The 21,056-nt window shown below is 37.7% G+C and overlaps 1 protein-coding gene across 1 annotated transcript in view; it reads right to left on the minus strand.

Moving 5' to 3' along the window:
• The window catches only part of ITGA2 (integrin subunit alpha 2), a 73,531-nt gene that overhangs the window by 16,853 nt on the left and 35,622 nt on the right, over positions 1-21,056 (minus strand). The window contains exons 7-22 of the mRNA XM_083356548.1: positions 20,904-21,052; positions 20,213-20,363; positions 19,045-19,210; positions 17,621-17,694; positions 16,566-16,701; positions 14,516-14,661; positions 14,157-14,300; positions 13,530-13,733; positions 12,971-13,107; positions 10,330-10,469; positions 9,398-9,549; positions 7,884-7,994; positions 6,110-6,189; positions 5,345-5,492; positions 3,715-3,807; positions 982-1,058 (exon numbers count right to left, since the gene is read on the minus strand). Coding sequence (XP_083212674.1) covers positions 982-1,058; positions 3,715-3,807; positions 5,345-5,492; positions 6,110-6,189; positions 7,884-7,994; positions 9,398-9,549; positions 10,330-10,469; positions 12,971-13,107; positions 13,530-13,733; positions 14,157-14,300; positions 14,516-14,661; positions 16,566-16,701; positions 17,621-17,694; positions 19,045-19,210; positions 20,213-20,363; positions 20,904-21,052 — 2,108 coding nt within the window. The remainder of the gene's footprint in view (positions 1-981; positions 1,059-3,714; positions 3,808-5,344; positions 5,493-6,109; positions 6,190-7,883; positions 7,995-9,397; positions 9,550-10,329; positions 10,470-12,970; positions 13,108-13,529; positions 13,734-14,156; positions 14,301-14,515; positions 14,662-16,565; positions 16,702-17,620; positions 17,695-19,044; positions 19,211-20,212; positions 20,364-20,903; positions 21,053-21,056) is intronic.

Genomic DNA, 21,056 nt, shown 5'->3' on the forward strand with positions numbered 1-21,056 from the left:
AACGAAGGTCAGGGGCAGTCCTTAGTTCTATGGGCAGCTGGTTCCAAATGGCAGGCACATCCACAGAGAAGGCCCTCCCCCTGGGTGTTACCCGCTGGCAATCTTTTGCTGGCGGCACCCTGAGAAGGCCCTCCCTGTGGGAGCGCACAAGACGAAGGGAACTTGATGCCAGCAGCAGGTGTTCCCTCAAATATCCCGGACCCAAGCCATTTAGGGCTTTATAGGTCATCACCAGCACCTTAAATCTCACCCGGAGGGCAACCGGAAGCCAATGCAGCTCGCGGAGCAGAGGTGTTACATGGGAGTATCGGGAAACCCCCACAACTCGTGCATTCTGCACCAGCTGAAGCCTCCGAGTGGTCCTCAAGGGCAGTCCCATGTAGAGAGCGTTGAGTGACTGTGCGTAGGGCATCTCGGTCCAGATAGGCGCACCAGGCGAACCTGGGCAAAGGCCCCCCTGGTCACGGCTCCTATATGGTCTTCAAAACTGAGCCGCGAATCCAGGAGGACACCCAAGTTGCGAGCCCTATCAACGGGGGGTAACACCTCTGGACTGGTTAACCCGAGATGCCGGTATGCACAGCCACTCAGTCTTGGCAGGATTGAGACGAAGCCTGTTTCTCCCCATCCAGACCCGGACCGCCTCCAGGCAACAGGATATCATGGCGAGGGCATCGCTGGGTTGGTTCATGGTGGAGAAAAAAAGTTGGGTATCATCACCATACTGATGATACCCCACCCCAAAACCACGAATGATCTCACCCAGCGGCTTCATATAGATGTTGAACAGGAGGGGAGAGAGAACTGACCCCTGAGGAACTCCACAAACGAGAGGCCTTATTATGAAGTTACAATTATTTGTTTAATGACTTCTTTGTTTGTGAAAAGAAATATCTTGAAAAAGACAGCATTTCAAACTAAGGAAGGATGGGTTTGGCTGCAAATATTGATTTGAAATGTAACAGGAAATTTACAGTGTACCTCAAGGCTTGAAAATTTAATACTGCCACTTTCTGAAGGTTTTTCAAACTGAAGTCAAAATTAATATCAAAGGATACCTATGAAGAAAACAAAGATGGAAAATAACACTAAAATTGGGAAAGTCATTATCACTAGTAAGCAAATTTGCTTTAAAGAATAAGATCAGATATTCCATAAAGGGGCTCTACTGTATATACTTCCAATTTTATTTTAAACAAATATTTGATAAGCATAAAAAAGGCAAAGACAAAGGTGTTCCCATCCAGTAATGTCCAACTCTAGGCTGGATAACCTAATCTTTGTTTCCTAGCTGAGGAAGCCAGTATTGTCTGAAGACGCATCTATGGTCATATGGCCAGTATTACACTGTAATAATAATAATAATAATAATAATAATAATAATAATAATAATAATAATAATAATAATAATAAGAAGAAGAAGAAGAAGAAGAAGAAGAAGAAGAAGTAGTTGGAAGGGACCTTGGAGGTCATCTAGTCCAACCCCCTGCTCAGGCAGGACACCCTATACCATTTCAGGCAAATGGCTGTCCAGTCTCCTCTTAAAAACTTCCAGTGTTGGAGCATTCACCACTTCTGGAGGCAGGTTGTTCACTGTCAGGAAGTTTCTCCTTAGTTCTAGGTTGCTTCTCTCCTTGACTATTTTCCATCCATTGCTTCTTGTCCTGCCCTCAGGTGCTTTGGAAAATAGCTTGACTCCCTCTTCTTTGTGGCAGCCCGAGATATTGGATCACTGCTATCATGTCACCCCTCACCCTTCTCTTCGTTAAACTGCACATACCCAATTCCAGCAATCGTTCCCTATATGTTTTAGCCTCCAGTCCCCCAATCATCTTTGTTGCCCTTCTCTGTACCCTTTCTAGAGTCTCAACATCTTTTTTACATCATGGTGACCAAAACTGGATTCAGTATTCCAGGTGTGGCCTTACCAAGGCATTGTAAAGTGGTATTAGTACTTCATGTGATCTTGATTTTCTCCCTCTGTTATTGCAGTCTAGCACTGTGTTGGCTTTTCTGGCAGCTGCAGCACACTGCTGGCTCATATTGAAGTGATTGTCAACTAGGACTCTGAGATCCCTCTCACAGTTACTACTATTGAGCAAGGTACCACCTATACTATAGCTGTGCATTTGATTTTTCCTGCCTAAATGTAGAACCTTACTTTTTTCACCATTGAATTTCATTTTGTTAGATAGCGCCCAGTGTTCAAGTCTGTCCAGATCCTCCTGTATTTTAAGCCTATCTTCTGGAGTATTGTCTATTCCTGCCAGCTTGGTGTCATCTGCAAATTTGATGAGTTCCCCATGTATCCCCTCATCCAAATCGTTGATGAAGATGTTGAAGAGCACTGGGCCCAGAACAGAACCCTGGGGCACCCCACTAAAAACTTCCTTCCATGTAGATGCAGTTCCATTGAGGACCACACACTGAGTATGGCCTGTCAGCCAGCTACGAATCCATATGGTGGTGATGCTATCTAATCCACATTTTTCTATCTTATCAAGTAGTAGGTTGTGATCTACTTTATCAAATGCCTTACTGAAGTCCAAGTAAATTATATCTACAGCATTCCTCTGTTCCACTAATTTTTTCACTTGGACAAAGAATGTAATAAGATTTGTCTGGCATGATCTGTTTTTGACAAACCCATGTTGGCTTTTAGTGATAACTTTGTTCACATCAAGGTGTTCGCTGATTTGTTGTTTCATTATCTTTTTATCTTCCCACTGAAGCAGTACCTATTTATCTACTCACATTTCCATGCTTTCAAACTATTAGGTTGGCATGACCTGGGGCAAGAGTGGGAGCTCAACCCATCATGTGGTACTTGGGCCTTGAACCGCCAACTTATTGGTCAACAAGCTCAGCCTCTTAACTGCTAGTGACATGAATATAGCATGTTTGGAACTAATTAAAGCAACTGCATGTATTTCCAGGATTATACAGCTGCTCTGGATACTCCAAAGCACTAACTCAGAATTCAACTGCAAATACAATACATCTCTATTCTACATTAACATTATGCCTAGATTAACCTCTGATTGCTAAGGATTCATCCTTATGTTCTGCTTACAGCAGCACAAAAATACCCTTGATAACCATTTTTAAGAGATATAGCCATGCATTGTTGCCTCTGTCTCATCCTTAACCCACTGAAAAGGCAGCCTAAAATCATCTTCCTGCTAAAGTGGTGCTTTCCTTGCCTTCAGACAAATCTAACTATATGAACAATGAATGATAAAGCTGGTGATGTTGTGGTCAAGATTAAGTATCTTTCCCTTCACAGTCCTATTGTGGGGCACTGCCCACTATGACCAGTTTTACCTGAGCTTTGAGAGAAGGGACACCCGCCTAGGCTAGGCCTTTCTGTTGTTGATGCTTTTAACATGGGAATATCAATCTTCTGAAAGACCATGTCTTTGCAAATGAATGATTGTCTTCCAGGAGACCAATGTACCTAATGTACATCTCCAAATGTTACTCCGAATACCAATTAAAGCTATAACATGGTATAACATGGGTTACAATTTAACCTACAATTGCATATTCACCACTTTTCCTTCCCTGCCTGATGAAAAGTTCTTGAGAATTCAATTTTTTTAGCTTACATATTTTGCATTGCTGAACATAATGCTTTTGCTTTTTCATTTTGCTTTTGCATATTTAAAATATTTCAATCTGATGTTGAATCTGTAGCATTTCTTATTTAGATACCTCTTGCCCGCCTTTAAAAACAGGATAGCTGATTTGGCAGACAACAAGATGATGGACAACTGCCATCTGACATAAAACTTCGGTTTCATCCACCTAACAATAAAAAGCAGATATTTTATTAGAATTAAATTCATGATTATTGTGTAATGAAGCTTCCACATGAAGCTTTGAGGGATAATGATGCAGATAATAGATGAGATTAAGAAATTGGTCTTCTGCCAATAGGAGATTTTTTTTGTTTTGTTTCTGGAAGAACTGAGAAACCACAGAGGTTTCTCATTAGAGGAACAGGGCAAGAGAGTAGAGTTAATTCTCAAATGTGCAACTGCGTCATATAATAAGCAGCATTTTATTAGCATTCAACAACGATGTTCCAAATATGAACTAGGAAGTTAAGATTTTCATATGTTGAGCATGCCAGACTCCCAAAAACTACATGAGTCAGTTTATTTTCCTATTTCCATGTACGGAAAGCAGATTTAGTTTTGACTTTATCTCGCTTCTGAATTACAACTCTCAATTGTATGAATAGCTAATTCAATAGTGCTTATTTTAGAATAAACATGCCAAGATTTAAATCTGATAGGATTGCTTTTTTCTTCTATAGACATACTAAGCAGTCTTCCTACACTTTTAGAAAGTGTAGAATAAGAATAATGACCTGGATTGGGGCATTCAAACTTTGTTGCCAAGGCAAATAGGGGTAAAAATATTTTAAGTTCAGAATAACATTCAGGAATAGCTCAAATGAAGACTTTTCTAATTCACTGAATTATAAGAAACAAGAGGAAATATAATTTTGAAATTCTTGGTGGTCCCTGAGATTAGTCATTTCCTTGCAGATGTTTCCATTCTCAATTAGGTAGCATCATGTATCTAATGTGAAGTGTGGAATTTGTTCCCTCTTTATACACAGTAGGCCAGTTTTGGAGAGAGTGTTCTTTTCTCTTTGGTAATTCTTTGATTGGGGCATTGTTTTCTGCTTGATTGTTTGTCTGGGGTTAATTCCTGTTTATCTCGGTACTGGTTGCTGGAGAGGCTGTGTTCTGTTTTTTTTTATTTCCTTCTTAGCCTTTTTAAAGTTCCTCTTTGAATGCAAATGTAGTTTATCTCTACTGATAGCTAATTTGTTTAAATCCCAACTTTCCAAGAATTCTCTAGCATTTTTGGATTCAGCTTGTTCTAGGATGCTTACAGCTTCCCTTACTTCTCTCCACATTCCCATTCCCTCCATATAAAGAAGGAACAAGCTCCACACTCTCTAGTACTGATGATGTTACCTAGTCAAGTAATGAAACGTTTTGCAAGCAAACAACCAAGCTCAGATTGCATGAAGTTCAACCCTGAGCTGTACATAATCTCTTCTACTGGAATAATATCGATTAGACTTGAAAGATTTTTATTATAATAGATATTCTTAATAAAAATAGTTTTAGCTTCCCTATGGAGTTGATTTCTTGGTATGGTCTATCTAGTGTGGCTGAAAAGTATCTTTACAAGGGTGAAGAGATGGGATGGGATTTACTCTCAATAACTATGAGCACACATCTAAAAGAAGATACTGTTATCTAATAAAATAATTGGTATTAATAGCATTGAGCACAACAGTAAGAATAGAGCTTATAGATACCACTGAAAATGTTGAAGCAAAGAACAAGTTTTCAGAAAAAGCCACTTGAATTCTGGTGTTGTATGAATTTTCATTCATGTTCTTCAACGTCACACCAAATGTCAGTCTTTTGTTTTTACTGGTGACAAGAAAATACTGTTTGTTGTTTCTGGAGAAGGGAAAAAAAATGAAAATGAGTCCTGGGTTCCCTAGAGGTCTGTTTCTTCAGACAGTTTCCCTGCTGCTCATTACTTCCTTCATTCTATTTTAATTGCTAAAGTTTATTTTAAATTTCAACTTAATTTTAAAAAGCTGCCATATTGTAAAGTGGGTGTCCTCCATGTATCCATTTCCTTTAGCATCCAGAAATGTTAAAGATATTCACTGATCCCCCCCCCAAAAGTGCAGACTTATTCTCATCTAGGAAACACTATGAATTATAGTTATTTCATACTTCTTAAAAAACAACAACAGTGATATCTTCCTTCCTTCTTTCCTTCTTTCTTTCCTTCCTCCCTCCCTCCCTCCCTGCCCACTCATTCACAAAGGGCTGGCTATGCGTTCAAGAGTGATATGAGCAAACATTCAATAATTCATGTGTGATAATTATTACTCCCATTTATTTTTCCCCAATGATAGAATCAGTGTAAACTTCTTCAATCCTAAATTCTGGATTTTAAAGCTTTATTCTTCTCCTTTCTAAACATCTACATTTATTTTCAAACCAGACAGCTCATTTTCTATTATGGAACAGAATGATGAGATAGCAATACAAGCATTTCTTACCCAGTACTTTTCTGTTCAACTTCCAGAATGAGATCTGTCTTGCAAACTTCATCTTCACCGCAATCTTTGACAAATGGTATCTAGAAAATATAAAAGCAACCCAAAGCTTTTCATCTTCTTTGTTCAAAGTAAAGGATCTATGTCTATGTCTCTCTTATTACAGCATTTCTTAACACCCAAGTATTCTCTGGATTAATATTATGTTACAAATATTCTTCCCATACCTTCTTATTTTAAATGTCACATTTTAAAAGGCACTATTACCTTTATTACATATGCCATTTCAAAATGTTCTGACATCAATTAAAGGAAAATTTTTTTTTTCATTTTTTTGTAACACCAAGATCACTTATTGACCACAAGAAACAAAGTCATAAATCAGCAAGACTCAGTTAACAACTGCATCACTTAATGACACAGGTTCTGGTCCAAATTGGGACCATAAGTTTGAGAACTACCTGTAGAACTATCATGTACAAACCATTTCTATTGCAATACACCTATCTGGTTAACAAAAGCAAAGTTTTCATTTCCTTTTTTATTGCAAGCACAAAATCTGGAAGCAATTTCAAGATAGAAGCTAGCTTAAACGTAGTAGGAGAGAGCAAGTGCAGTCTTCAGTAACTGGTGACTATGTGCCCCCTAACAGGATTTATTTATTTATTTATTTATTTATTATTTATTATTTAAATTTATATACCGCCCTATTCCCGTAGGACTCAGGGTGGTTTACAGGGAAAATTAAAAGTTAAAATATATCACATACAATTAAAATCGATTAAAACTAAGATTAAATTAATCTCTGAACTTAAACTAAACCCCCATTAATTAAATAATTAAAACCCCTCAGTCTGGGCCAGACAGCTCAAAAAACCAAGATTTCAAGTCCCTACGAAATGAGCGAAGGTCGGGGGCGGTCCTAAGCTCCGTGGGAAGCTGGTTCCAAAGGGCAGGCGTGCCCACAGAGAACGCCCTTCCCCTGGGAATAACCCGCCGACATTCCTTAACCGGCGGTACCCTAAGAAGGCCCTCCCTGTGGGAGCGCACAGGACGATGGGAAGTTGATGCTGGCAGCAGGTGTTCCCTTAGATAATCCGGACCCAAGCCATTTAGGGCTTTATAGGTGACTACCAGCATCTTGAATCTCACCCGGAGGGCAACCGGAAGCCAATGCAGCTCACGGAGAAGAGGTGTTACACTGGAGTATCGGGAAACTCCCATAACAACTCACGCAGCTGCATTCTGCACCAGCTGAAGCCTCCTAGTGGTCCTCAAGGGCAGCCCCATGTAGAGAGCGTTGCAGTAGTCTAGCCGGGAGGTCACAAGCGCATGGGTGACTGTGCGTAGGGCATCTTGGTCCAGATAGGACCGCAATTTAGAGGCTAGCTGTCTGGATATTGGTAACAATAGTGTTTTTTTTAGCTCAGCATCTTTATGTGGGTATAGAAGAATCTCAAATTTGTAATTTTCACCCCTCTCTGGAGGCAAATATTTGCTATAAGGTTTACAGGAAGATGCATTGGTAACTTCTGTATAAAAGATGCAATATATAAACCAACTAAATAATTGACATTATTTGTACCACCACTATCACCACATTTTATTTTTGTTTGTTCTAATTATGGAGCTGATACTCAGGTGGGCAACATCGTTAAACCAGTAACATTGTAATATTGCAATCACACCTAGTTTTCAGAAACCACGAACATATTCATCCTCTCCATGCAGCAACTTATTAAAAACACATAAAAAGAAAGCATATTAATTTACTTACACTGTAAACAAGAGTGGTAGGAGACGTTTTATCAAGAACAGGGCTTGAGTTGGGGTTCTTCAACGCAATATCAATGCGCACTTTAAGGGAGTCAATAGCATCAGAAGGAACCTATAAACATATAAATGCACACAAAGCATAAATATCCACACAAACCTTAATTTGCTTGGTTGTTTCTTATTTTAAATTTATATAACTAATGGCTGATAACATTGAAATATTGCTTGATAAGGCACTTCTGAACATTTCAATAGGACATGTTTACAAATAAAGTTATTTTTAAAGATGCAACTCTTTCTGGCTTGCATTTATTCAATTGATATCCAATACCTTGGGAAGAAAAACTGTCAAGCTAGCCAGTCAGATGAAATTGCTCCCCTAGCAGATTAGCTCAGTGCCAGAGTACAAGAGGGAGGCTCAAAGCAATATTTGCTCTCATATGAACTTGGCCTAGATGAGCTTGTGATTGTGCTCTTATACAAGTAATATCATTTTCAGATTTGAGATTGTTGGCAACTGGAGACCCTTTGTTTGTTGGGGCGGGGTCACATCCCAGTGATAACATAGTTTCCCCAAATGCTTCTGACCACTTTTAATTTTAAACACCAGGTGAGAACACATTTACTCTGGTGAGCATTTCAGGGATAGCTGAGTTTATTCTTGATGTTACTGTATTCTTGTTCCATCTACCTCTGATTTTATTATTAATACTAATTACAAGGTTTTATAAACCAGAGGTCCCCAACCTTTTGCGCACCAGGGACCAGTTACATGGAGAGAGGTTTTTCCACGGACTGGAGGGGCCGTGGTTTTGTGTACTGCCTGCATCCTGTTTGTGTGGCCTTTCCTTGTTTCTGCAGCCTGGTTGCTGGCATGCTGCAGCCCGGTACTGGTCCAAGGACCAGGGGTTGGGGAGCCCTGTTATAAATAACTAAACATATATCATATAATATTAATACATTATATGAAAGCTATTTTGTAATTTTCAAGACAAAAATGTCCATTATACATATCTGTAGATTTTATTCCACTTTTCCAGAAATACAACCTGATCAAACATTTAATACTATGTCTTTAATTTGAAATCACCTAAATTCATTTTTTTACACATGTCAAATATTGGTGAACAAAATTATTGCCAATGGGCTTCATATGCTTCTCAGCACCTAATTTGTAATCCATAGAATACCCCAAGTTCATTGCGCTGCAATTTAGTGGCAAAACAGCCCATTTTTTATAGCGCTGGGGAGAATTTAAGGATAGGACTGAAGGGCAAGACCTCCATGAGGCAAAATGCTCTCACTGCCATCTTTACGTTGCTTCCCAAATTGAAACCCAACTGAAAAATAGGCTAAAATGTCAGACCTGCATCTTCTAATGACATCACATCATAGGAAAGGCTGCTTTTGGCAGCCTGCTGTTCAAGTCAGGAAGGTGAGAGTTAAGGACAAGGGTCTAAAAGAAGCAGTCAAGTTCTGATACATGACTTGGGTAATTCTGGGCTATTTTTTTACCTGTACGTTAAAAGTATGATTCACACATGTCTTCAGAGGGTGGACTACGATACTACTCTGCAGAGACCTTTCATTGTTTTCTTGAAATAATCCTCTAGAGATAATGCGTGAAGATAAGAGATCTGCATCCAATGTTAGGTTGTATTTAATATCTAAAGGTGAAAACAATGATATAAATGTCAAGATACAGCCTCAAGTTGCAAACCAACCTATTTTTTAAACTGAGAGTAAGGCCTTCTATACATTTTCAGATATATGTCTAGGCAAACAACAAATGAACTTTAAAAAAAGAAGAGTTCTCAGTCATGATAGTACCAAGAATAAACATGGTATTTTATAAAAAAAAGCCCTCTAACCTGGATTCTCCAGGTTGCACTAAATGTATTAGATTACAAATTCTATATGTCACAACACCCTGTACATAGTAGGACAGCACTGCATTGGGAATATTGCCATAAACTAACAAAATAGTCACAAAATAATGAAACTGTTATTGGGAGAAAGACTATGAAATACTTGAAATGTTTCAAATTTATTTTCAAATTTGAAAAAAATAAGATAAGATAATGGAGAAATATTCATCATTCCATAATGGCATTATTATTGGATTTGACAACTAAAATGTTCAAAAACTACTATTTAATTGCTATTATTTCTGAATACACAGTACTAAGTGCTACATATTTGGAAATAATAGCAATTAAAATAATATGATTGTTATAGTAGCAGTTAAAGTAGTATGATTATTATATTTTGGTAGATTTCGCAGCAATAAGGCCATTTACATTAAAACAAATTTATACATTTTTAAGAGTTTTGTATTGCATCCAGATTAGTTTGTGTGTATGATAGAGAGAGAATTTTATTTCTCTGACAATTGCAAATGTCTCCAATGAAAGGATGTGTGCAAATTAACTTCGGGAAATACTCACCCACTTTGTCACTGCTATGGATAGGTCTAATAGTTACACCAAAACATATATTTAAATCTACTTCTGTGTACTTGTTCTGCAGACTGATCTTCGTAGGAGTAGATAAAACATGTAAAGTCACATTGGCTATACTCTGTGACCTAAAACAAAGACAGGCAGAATTCTCTGTGATCTCAGTCATTAAAAGGAAAAAAAGTGCTCCAGCTTTATATCTAGAATTTACAGAATTAATCTAAAACTGAAATAGCTGCAATCCTATCATTAGGGATTACATTTCTCTGAGTATCTGATTGCAAAATGCCTGATTAATTATGTATACAGGAAACACAACAATTCTTTTAAAAGTATCTTGAAAAGATGGAGACATTCTAAAGAATGGTAAAAAATTAAAAGGTTTTCATGCATGTGCTATTCATATGGTTGGGGAACAGCAAAAACTAAATACTTCACCAACTGTAAATCTACTTCCTGTCTATATGTCTATGGATGTATGTCTATATGTCCATATGTATCAGGGACATATGTACATACTGTCCATATGTGTCAAGGACATGCAACACTTCAAACTGAAAAGTCATATGGTGAGTTGACGTCCTGACAACCATATTTTTTCCTGGTGTAGCATGTTTGTCCTCTATAGTTTGCATATGATCCCAGGAGAGTATGTTTTCAGTTTAATGATTTAGCATATAGAAAGAGAGTGTGTTCCTATCTCCTCTGAAAACTCTTTTGCCTCTGAAACTGAAACATAACCACAATTAAGTAACACCAGCTGCCTGCAATTAGTGCAGATTCGCATCCCACCAGGCTCAAGGTTGACTCAGCCTTCCATCCTTCCGAGGTAGGTAAAATGAGGACCCAGATTGTTGGGGGCAATTAAGCTGACTTTGTAATAATGCCGCTTGGGGTGTGTGTGAAAGCCCTAATAAGCAGGCATATACATAGAATGAAGGCTACTGCTAAGCTTGTAAGCCGCCCTGAGTCTTCGGAGAAGGGCGGGATATAAATGGAATTAAAATAAAAAAATATATATCTAATCTTTCTTGAGAAGGTATGTTTTTTTTCTTCCATTCAATCACGTTCAAGTCTCAAGAGTTTACGCAGACAATCCCTGCAGAAATAGTTTGCCATTGCCTCCTTCCTATGGCTGAGAAAGGTCACCCAGGCGGCTTCATTTCCAAGGTAGGACTTGAATTTATAGTTTCCTGATATCTAGCTTCATGCTTTAACCACTATACCAGGGGTAGGAAACCTTGGCTCTTTTATGACTCGTGGATTTCAACTCCCAGAATTCCTGAGCCAGCCTTGCTCAGGAATTCTGGGAGTTGAAGTCGAGTCATAAAAGAGCCAAGGTTGCCTACCCCTGCACTATACCAAACTGGGTCTCTAAATTAAATCGATCAAATTAGTCTTGAGTAAATTAGACATTGCCTTAACTTATCCTTTTTGCTCCTTACACCCCCATGTTTTTCTTTCAATGATTTAGGCCTGGTTTTAAGAGCAACTTATGATCATACTGCTCTCACTGGCTTCGAAGACATATTTCTTTGCATTTTATATTTGCTTAAGGCCAGACACTGTACTGTCCTAGTCAAAGTGGCCATCCCAGCTGTTGGATATAAGATTCAGATCTGTAACGTGATCTATAACTAATGGCTGCATCTTTTTATGAGAACCAAAAGCAAGAAATTCAAGCTTTATTTTTAAATGTTCAAAATGCTATTGATTACATTATAACTATGCTAATAATCTTTTCTGGATCTTTTTCTAAATCCCAATTAGATTGGAATGCAATGCATATTTAGAGGATCAGGTCTGATCACGTGGTGGACCAAATCTTCTCATGTATTTTTTATATACATAGATATGTATATCAATAGCACTTAGACCTATACAGAGCGGTTTACAGAGTCAGCCTATTGCCCCCAACAATCTGGGACCTTATTTTATAGATCTAGGAAAGATGGAAAGCTGAGCCAGCATTGAGCCAGTGAAAATTGAACTGCTGAACTGGTGGGAGCAGAATTAGCTTTCAGTACAGCATTCTAAGGGACACGGTGGCTCAGTGGGTTAGGACACAGCTTGTCGATCAGATGGTCGGCAGTTTGGCGGGTCGAATCCCGAGTGCCGCGTAACAGAGTGAGTGCCTGTTACTCATCCCAGCTTCTGCCAACCTAGCAGTTCGAAAGCATGTAAAAATGCAAGTAGAAAAATAGGGACCACTATGGTGGGAAGGTAACAGCGTTCCGTGAGCCTTTGGCATCTAGTCATGCTGGCCACATGACCACGGAGACGTCCTTGGACAAACGCTGGCTCTTTGGCTTTGAAACGGAGATGAGCACCGGCCCCTAGAGTCGGAAATGACTAGCACGCATGTGAGGGGGAACCTTTACCTTTTACTGCATTCTAACCATTGTGCCACCACTATGTACTTAAACCATGGTTGTAGATTACACTGGCACAGCATAAGTCATCATATGTGATAATCACGCTGACCCAGTCTGAGTCTGGCGTATGTATGGATAAATTCATTTTATATGCAGTGTGTCAATTGGAGTACAGTCTGGAGGAAAGCTAATTAAAGTGGGGGGTTTTTTCCTTTAAGGTATTTTCTTTATTTCCTTAAAAATCTTCTACTTACCAAAGTTGAATCACATTTCCACTGGCACCCACAGATACATCAGTAATTCCATCATCATTTAAATCAATATGGCCATCTACTGATCTTCCAAAATACTGGAGTTGCTGAGCAAATGCGGGGTTTGATCCAGAAATTTTCTGTAAGGTTAAAAACAAAACAGGAATGTTAAAAAACTGAACAAATAATTAGCAATTAATGTCAAAATCAAAGCAACAATATCAGATGGGATTAAAAAAGGTATACCAACAAACATAGTTTTTTTAAAAAGCCCAGTGCAACTGATCTGGTTTTTAACCACAATATAAATTTAATAATTGATTTTCAATTGATCTTAGACTATAAGGTCATCCATATGAGAAATTTCATGATTGGCAATTCATCAGTGAATACACTGCAATGATAAAAATGAAGCCAGCTGAAACATTAGCTACTTTTTGTGCCAATGAAAATATATAGCAAAATAAAATTTCTGCAAGTCTGGAAAAATATTGTTTACTCACAGAACAAAAAATAACATATCCTAAATCAAAACTGTTCAGCACAATATCATACCCCTTACCTGGGAATACTTAGTGTGTAATGTCTTTTGTTTACCATTATAAATGTATATAGCACCAATATTCTCATTTTCTAATGGTGCTCCAACTATCACATCATTAAAACCATCCAGATCAATATCAGAAACAGCAGTGATAGCAGATCCATACTGAGCATTTTCCAGTCCCTCAGGACCTTCAAGGATTTCTCGTTTGTCCAAAATTCCCTTTGATAAAAGATCAAAAGGAATGGAAGTGAAACACAAGGTAATTTATGTTAGTGTTCTATTAATATATTAAGTTAAGATTCTGATACTGAAACACAATTTTTAAAAATAAATATAGGGAGCATTGGAAAAAATTGTGGGGAAAACCTAGGGGTATGGAAGTTAGCCATTTTACAGAGTCCTTTGTGTGTTGTTGTTGTTTTTGCTTTTAAAAGGGTAACAGAAAAAGAAACAAAACACAAAGATAATTATAATACAAATACATACAATATTGAATAGAAATGCATAAAATTGCTTTTAAAAATGAAATAACTGCATCAGAAAACAGAAAAAAAATATCCCCAAAACCCCCCAAATGTTCATTAGATAAATATATTGTAACTGTTAATTGTTATAATGACATCTTATACATTTTATCAGTACCTTTGTGACTGTGAACATGTAGACTCTTCCTTCCTCTTTTTTAAAATTATTCATAAACATTGGTGCACCAACCAACAGCACATCTGTTATAGAGTCTCCATTGATATCAACAGAGCACACCACACTGCCAAAATAAGAACCAATCTGAAACGATACAATCATTGCTATCAAACGGGGCATGGAAGCCATACTTCATCGGAAATTTATGTGAATAGTGCACAGCATTGTAAACATGTAAAATTATCGTTAGGAAAATACAAATAAAGATTTGTTATTATGTCTACTTTAGATGCAGATTTTTTCCCTACAAAGAGAATAAATATAAACTGTGAAAGCTTAGCATTAAATGCAACACTTGCCTGCTCTCCTCTTTGAGAGTCAATGATGATTATGTTGGCATAGTCATCAACCTCATACACCACAACTCTGCCAGTGTAATTGGCACGGGGAGCACCAGCAACGAAATAGACTGAATTTTCCATGGAAAGAACAGCGACAGAATAACCTGAAAGTCCAAAATATAGTTATAAGAAATATTTGCAAGTGGGAAAAATCCAGATGTTATAAACCGATTAGTTTAAATTTGCAAATTTATTTTAAATTTTTTATTTAACTACCTACTGCTTAAATGCTGCTTAGACATTTCAGTACTTAACACTTAGGAAATTTTCCCGAACCTAATCCTTCTAGACTTACCGTAGTTACCGTAGTTTCCGGCGTATAAGACTACTTTTTAACCCATGAAAATCTTCTCAAAAGTCAGGGGTTATCTTATACGCCAGGTGCTGAAAATTTAGGGACAGGGCTGGCTGGAAAACCTGGAGTGGATCTCCCATTTAGTCTGCGCAGGGAAAGCGGGACCAATTGGAGAAGAAGCTGCAGTCTGTGATTTTTTACAGGCTGGGGTCTGGGCGTCTTTCCTTCTAAAGTTGAAGAGCAGCTGTAGTATATCCCAACTTGAAAGGCAGGTGGGGAAGGCAGCAGCCAGAGCAGCGGCTTAGCTCTAAAGACACATTTGACTCAGGAACTGGGCGAGCTGGCTGGAAAACCTGGAGCGGATCTCCCATTTGGTCTTTTTTTTTAAATCCCATTTGTATCCTGCCCTTCTCCGAAGACTCAGGGTGGCTTACAATTTAAAGCACAAATCAATGTGCTTAGCAATAGCCTTCATTCTGTGTATATGCCTGTTTATTAGGGCTTTCACCCCCCCCCCAAGCAGCATTATTACAAAGTCAGCTTATTGCCCCCAACAATCTGGGTCCTCATTTTACCTACCTTGGAAGGATGGAAAGCTGAGTCAACCTTGAGCCTGGTGGGATGCGAACCTGCACTAATTGCAGGCAGCTGGTGTTATTTAAGGCTCTGCGCAGGGAAAGCTTTAGAGTGAATTAGGAAAAGTGAAAAAGTGAATTAGGAAAATAGGGAATGGTTGCTGGAATTGGGTATGTGTAGCTTAACGAAGAGAAGGGTGAGGGGTGACATGATAGCAGTGATCCAATATCTCAGGGGCTGCCACAAAACAGAGGGAGCCAAGCTATTCTCCAAAGCACCTGAAAGCAGGACAAGAAGCAATGGATGGAAACTAGTCAAGGAGAGAAGCAACCTAGAACTAAGGAGAAACTTCCTGACAGTTAGAACAATTAACCAGTGGAACAACCTGCCTCCAGAAGTGGTGAATGCTCCAACACTGGAAGTTTTTAAGAAGAGACTGGACAGCCATTTGTCTGAAATGGTATAGGGTTTCCTGCCTTAGCAGGGGGTTGGACTATATGACCTCCAAGGTCCCCTCCAACAACTTCTTCTTCTTCTTCTTCTTCTTCTTCTTCTTCTTCTTCTTCTTCTTCTTCTTCTTCTTCTTCTTCTTCTTCTTCTTCTTCTTCTTCTTCTTCTTATTATTATTATTATTATTATTATTATTATTATTATTTTTAATCCACTTGCACTGTTTTATGTTTACATGTTTGATGACAAACAGCCTTATGTTTATAAGTGACAGTTTTCCTACTAAGCACCTGCATGTCATAAGCATTTGAATTAAAATTACCATATTAAAATCAAATCTGATGTTTTTTAATTTTTATTTGGTGTGCGTTGGAAGAGGGGTAGTCTTATACGGCGAGTATAGCCCAAACCCTATAATTTAACAGGAAATGTAGGGGGTCGTCTTATACGCCCATTTGTCTTATACGCCGGAAAATACGGTACCTTCTAAAACTGATGCCAACATCCAGATATTTCTGGACTATAACTCCCAGAATTCCCTGGGAAATTGGGATGGGGAAATATTATCTGAGACAGTGATTTTTAACTTCAGTCATTAATTTGTTGCCTTTTAAACGAACTAAACAGGGCTTACAAATGTCCACTGAACAAATATTCTACTGAGGCTTTTTGAATTAGTGCTCTCACCTAAGTAGGAGTTCTGACTGTTTTGCAAAACATTTTGAAATGTTGTATTGGGAAATATAATGTCTTTTTCTCCTCTCTTGTGGACCACTGTTCCATTCCATTCATAGGCTCCAACAGCACCCAACATGAGTACTTCCTTAAGAGAAAACCAAATCAAGGCAAATATTTAAATTAATAGCTTCTAGTGATGCAGTTAAAATATTGTGAGTAGCGCTCACTTTTGTCTAAGTCAGAGATTTTTAATAATATCCTGTGAAGTTCACTCCATTCTTTATTCTAAGTAGTAATACTTTCCACTGTCATAACTGATATTCTTGAAATGGGAAACTAACACATTTTTCTCACAGCACCGTGGCAATTTAATCTCATGTAATATTGAAAAGGCTAAATCACATGGGCAGACTGAATTACATGGCTTACATAACTATTTTTACAGGTATATTACTAAATCATATTATTTGTACATGCCTGTAAATCCCACGGACATATTACCATCCATGATGTAATAAGGGGAGACTTCAGGCTCCATTATGTCTTAATCATATCTTTGGTCCATCTAAGGCAGGGGTACGCAACCTTGGCTCTTTTATGACTTGTGGACTTCAACTCCCAGAATTCCTGAGCCAGCATAGCCAAGGTTGAGCCAAGGTTGCCTACCCCTGATCTAAGGGAAGCTGTGATAACACGAAGTCATGGCTTCTAATTGTCTAGATAATTACTAGCTAGTTTTATATCTATTTTGAGTAAGATTCTGGAAAGGCGGTAGTGCCACAACTTCAGATTTTCTGAATAAAGAAAAATGTCTTGGAGATTTGCTGTTCTTTATTCTTTGCACTGGTTTTAATCTTGTTATTATAAGCAGATTAAAAGCTATTCAGAGTCTTCTCTGAAATGGAATATAAAACTGAGTCAAACAAGCAAACTGATCCAGTCTTAATCTAAGTTCAGCACGCTTGTGTGTGAAAAATTTCCAATTTAAGTTGGCATTCCCAAGACAGTGTTGGTGTTCAGTGTTGCTCCCATTCCAATACATTTTGTTATAGTATCTCCATTACCTTTTGATGTGAATAAGAAGCACTAAAACCCACTTGTGACATTTCCATCTGGAATAAATCACCTTGATCAGTGCCTAGTGAGAAGAAAAAATATATAATTCATATACTTAACTATTCCACTATTCCAAACAACAAACAAGGATATTACACAGAAATAAGCCACAGTTTTCAAGAACCAATAAAGAATGGCATGGTGGCCTAGTGATGAAGACGCTCACCTTCCATTCGGAAGGTTAAGAGTTCAATCCTAGGTAGCAGCCTAGGAGATGTTTTATTCTCAGGACAGAAAGAAAAAAAAATATCTGCTGCAAATTCTGCATAGGCATCAGGAAGGGCATCTGGTCAGCAAACGCTCAGTTCCATGCAATCACCCTGACTGTAACCCGAATAGGGACTACAGGGTTGTAAAAAGAGAGTTTTAATTGAGATACAATAAGGACTGCAGGCTTAGATAAAGGCTTTCATCCATAGCGTGAATATTTTAAATATCTAAATACCCAGTCATAATAACAGAGCTGGAAGGGGACATTTAAGCTAGTGAGTCCAACGTTATGCTCAAAGTAGGAATCCAGATTAAAGTATCCCAAATATACGCTTGTCTATCTACTGCCAAATCTAGCAATCTAGCCTACTTTATTCCCCAACATTTCTGATCTTATGTCTTTTCCCTCACACTCACAAGTAATGGATTGTTTGCTGGCTTGGGTTATGAATCCCATCTGGTTTTGCTTCAGTCCTTCATAGTTTCAGCCTCACAGGGTTTGCATGTGTGTGTGTGTGTGTGTATATATATATGCAAAAGAGAAAGACTTTTCTTGTATATGAAAAATGAGTTAAGGATCAACTGCATTTAGAAATGAGGTATTTTATTTGAAAGATAATTAATTTTAACCAGTAGTTTTATTTATTTTTTTTGCTGTTAATACTCTTTTTTAAATGCATCCTTGGGTCTGCCCATATGCGCCCAGATATACAAATGTGTTATGTCTGCAGGCAGAAAACCATCCCCAAAATTAGAAAAAACTGTAAACTCAGACAAGATAGAGAGGCTGGACAATGTATAGGAGTTTTGGGGGCCTTGTAAGCTATTTGATTTTTTTGGGGGGGTGGGGGGGTGGGGAGGCATTATCAGGCCTTGTTATTTCAGGTAAACATGATAATATGCCCTGCAACAGAAAATTTGTGATACTTTTTTGAAAAAGTATGAGTTGGAAGATTCTTCTGATATTGATAAATATCTTTAGGAATGTTTATTTTTAATACTAAATCCTGTTTTTGCTCTATTTACTGTAAATTGTCTATCTTTCCCCCTATACATAGGATTTGCCTTTAATAAATTAACAACTCATCACAGAAATTCCAGAAACTGATCATCACATATTTTGCATTTTTAAATGCAGTTTTAAAAAGATTATATTTGTTACCTTCCAAGCTGAAAATTCGTTCCCCAAGTGTTCCTGCTTGTTCTAAAAGTGCTTCCTCAGAGGACACATTAAAAAAATATTTTGATGTAGGGTGGCTAGCAATTTGTTTGATTTCTTGGATAAGTTTTTCAGTAGCCATAAAATTTCTAATTAAATACCCTAATACCTAGAAAAATATAAGAATGAGAAAAACATATGTAATAAGAAATGGAAAGAAGCACTATACAAGGAATCTGAAATTTATTTCTCTTTTATTCCTTTACCCAATTACATTAGCAGTGAGAGATCAATGAAACAAATCTTCGAGTTTTTTTAAAAAAATAAATTTTCTCCCCTCACTAAGAACACAGTAATGAGAGCTAAAGATGTGTAAAGATAACTTTTTAAATTCAACCAAATGCCTCTTTTCTCAGGATCATGTTACACTTATGAAGAGCAACCAGGCAATCCTGAGAAAAGATGTATCAATTTAAAGAGTTGCAGATGGTGTTTTGTAAGAAGCTTTTTTGCTTTCTGAAGCCCCTTTTTTGCATTTGATTTCAAACTGCTGCATGACAATTTTTTTATTGCCATCTAAAGCAATGTTTCTCAACCTCAGGAACTTTAAGTATGTGAACCTCAACTCTCAGAATCCCACGCATCTTAAAATTCTTGAAGTTGAGAAACAATGATCTACGGTATCAGAGCAACATAGTTTTTATTCAATTTTCCCACAAGGCATATGTCAATAGACCCATTCAAGGAGCTTTATGCAGAGGAGAAGTGGTGCAACCGAACTCTCAAATGCAAGATTAAGACGCAGGCCTGATCCTGGGTGGGATGGCTATATTCACCAAAAGAAGAACTGACTTGAGGATATGGCTCTGGCTGTTGTTTTATCAAGAGGTGAGTAGATCTTTAGACAAGGTCTTAGAAGACAGAAGATAATTAAAGACAATTATATTTGTCTGAACCTTGATTCTTAGAAAGGTTTATTGATATATGTCTTGGGGGAAGATTGATTTCTACTAGTTAATTTAGTACTATTGTGGTTTCATACGTATCAAAACTCACCCAGAATCTTTTGATTTGAGTGTGCTATAAATATTTTAAAACAATTTTTTTAAAAAAAAAATATTTACACAAGGCCAACAGAAACTAGAGCAGCAAAAATGAAAATTTTACTTACGGCTATCCCAAACCTTGTGATATTATCTGCATTGCATTTAGCTATTACTTCTGCCAACTTTGAGCCATCATGCGATTCACCATCTGTGACAACCACCATGACTTTTGAGGCTGTTGATCTCCCACCTGCTTCTTTTGAGAAAGCATGTTGTCTGTAATAAGCCACAGATGAAATTCACATGACATGAATCTTGCTTTTTATACATGATTTCATTACCAGTTTTCCCTAGCAACAAAATAAAGTAGTGGGGACAGTAACCTTTTGGTACAAAAATAATTATTCCAACTTCATTTTAATCTGCAGCCACATGTGGCCACAGGACTTCATTTTTCATCTTCCCAAGTCCCTAAGATCAGGCTGTTGCAATTCAACAGCAAACCATCCAATTGCAAAGATGTTTGTTCGTCATGTTTATCAGAAGAAAATGAAAGTCAGAAGATCTGTATGCTGTTGGATTGGCTTAATGCACCTAAAAAAAATTACATAGATCCCACTCCATCCAAGCAAATAGAAACACTAAAAGTCCTATCCATATCTAATAGGTTATCAGAAACACGCAACATTGTTGATTTTTAAAAAAGGCTTTTTCACGTCAAATTGAAGTCAGCATATTTTATATCATTCAGCACTCAGATTCCTTTAGTATTAAAAAAAACCATTTACCAGAATTGGACATTGCTTTAAGCTTTACCTGGCATATTCAATGGCTTGGAATGTATTAGTTTCTTCCCCTCCATTTTGAATGGTTACTGACACTGCTTGTTCAACAGCTTTTTTGTCAGTGTAGGTATTCAGGTTGAAAACAGTTCTCGGGTAAATGCCATACTGAATTAAGCCTACCTAA

Source organism: Vipera ursinii, assembly GCF_947247035.1.
Source record: "Vipera ursinii genome assembly, chromosome: 2".
NCBI lineage: Eukaryota > Metazoa > Chordata > Lepidosauria > Squamata > Viperidae > Vipera > Vipera ursinii.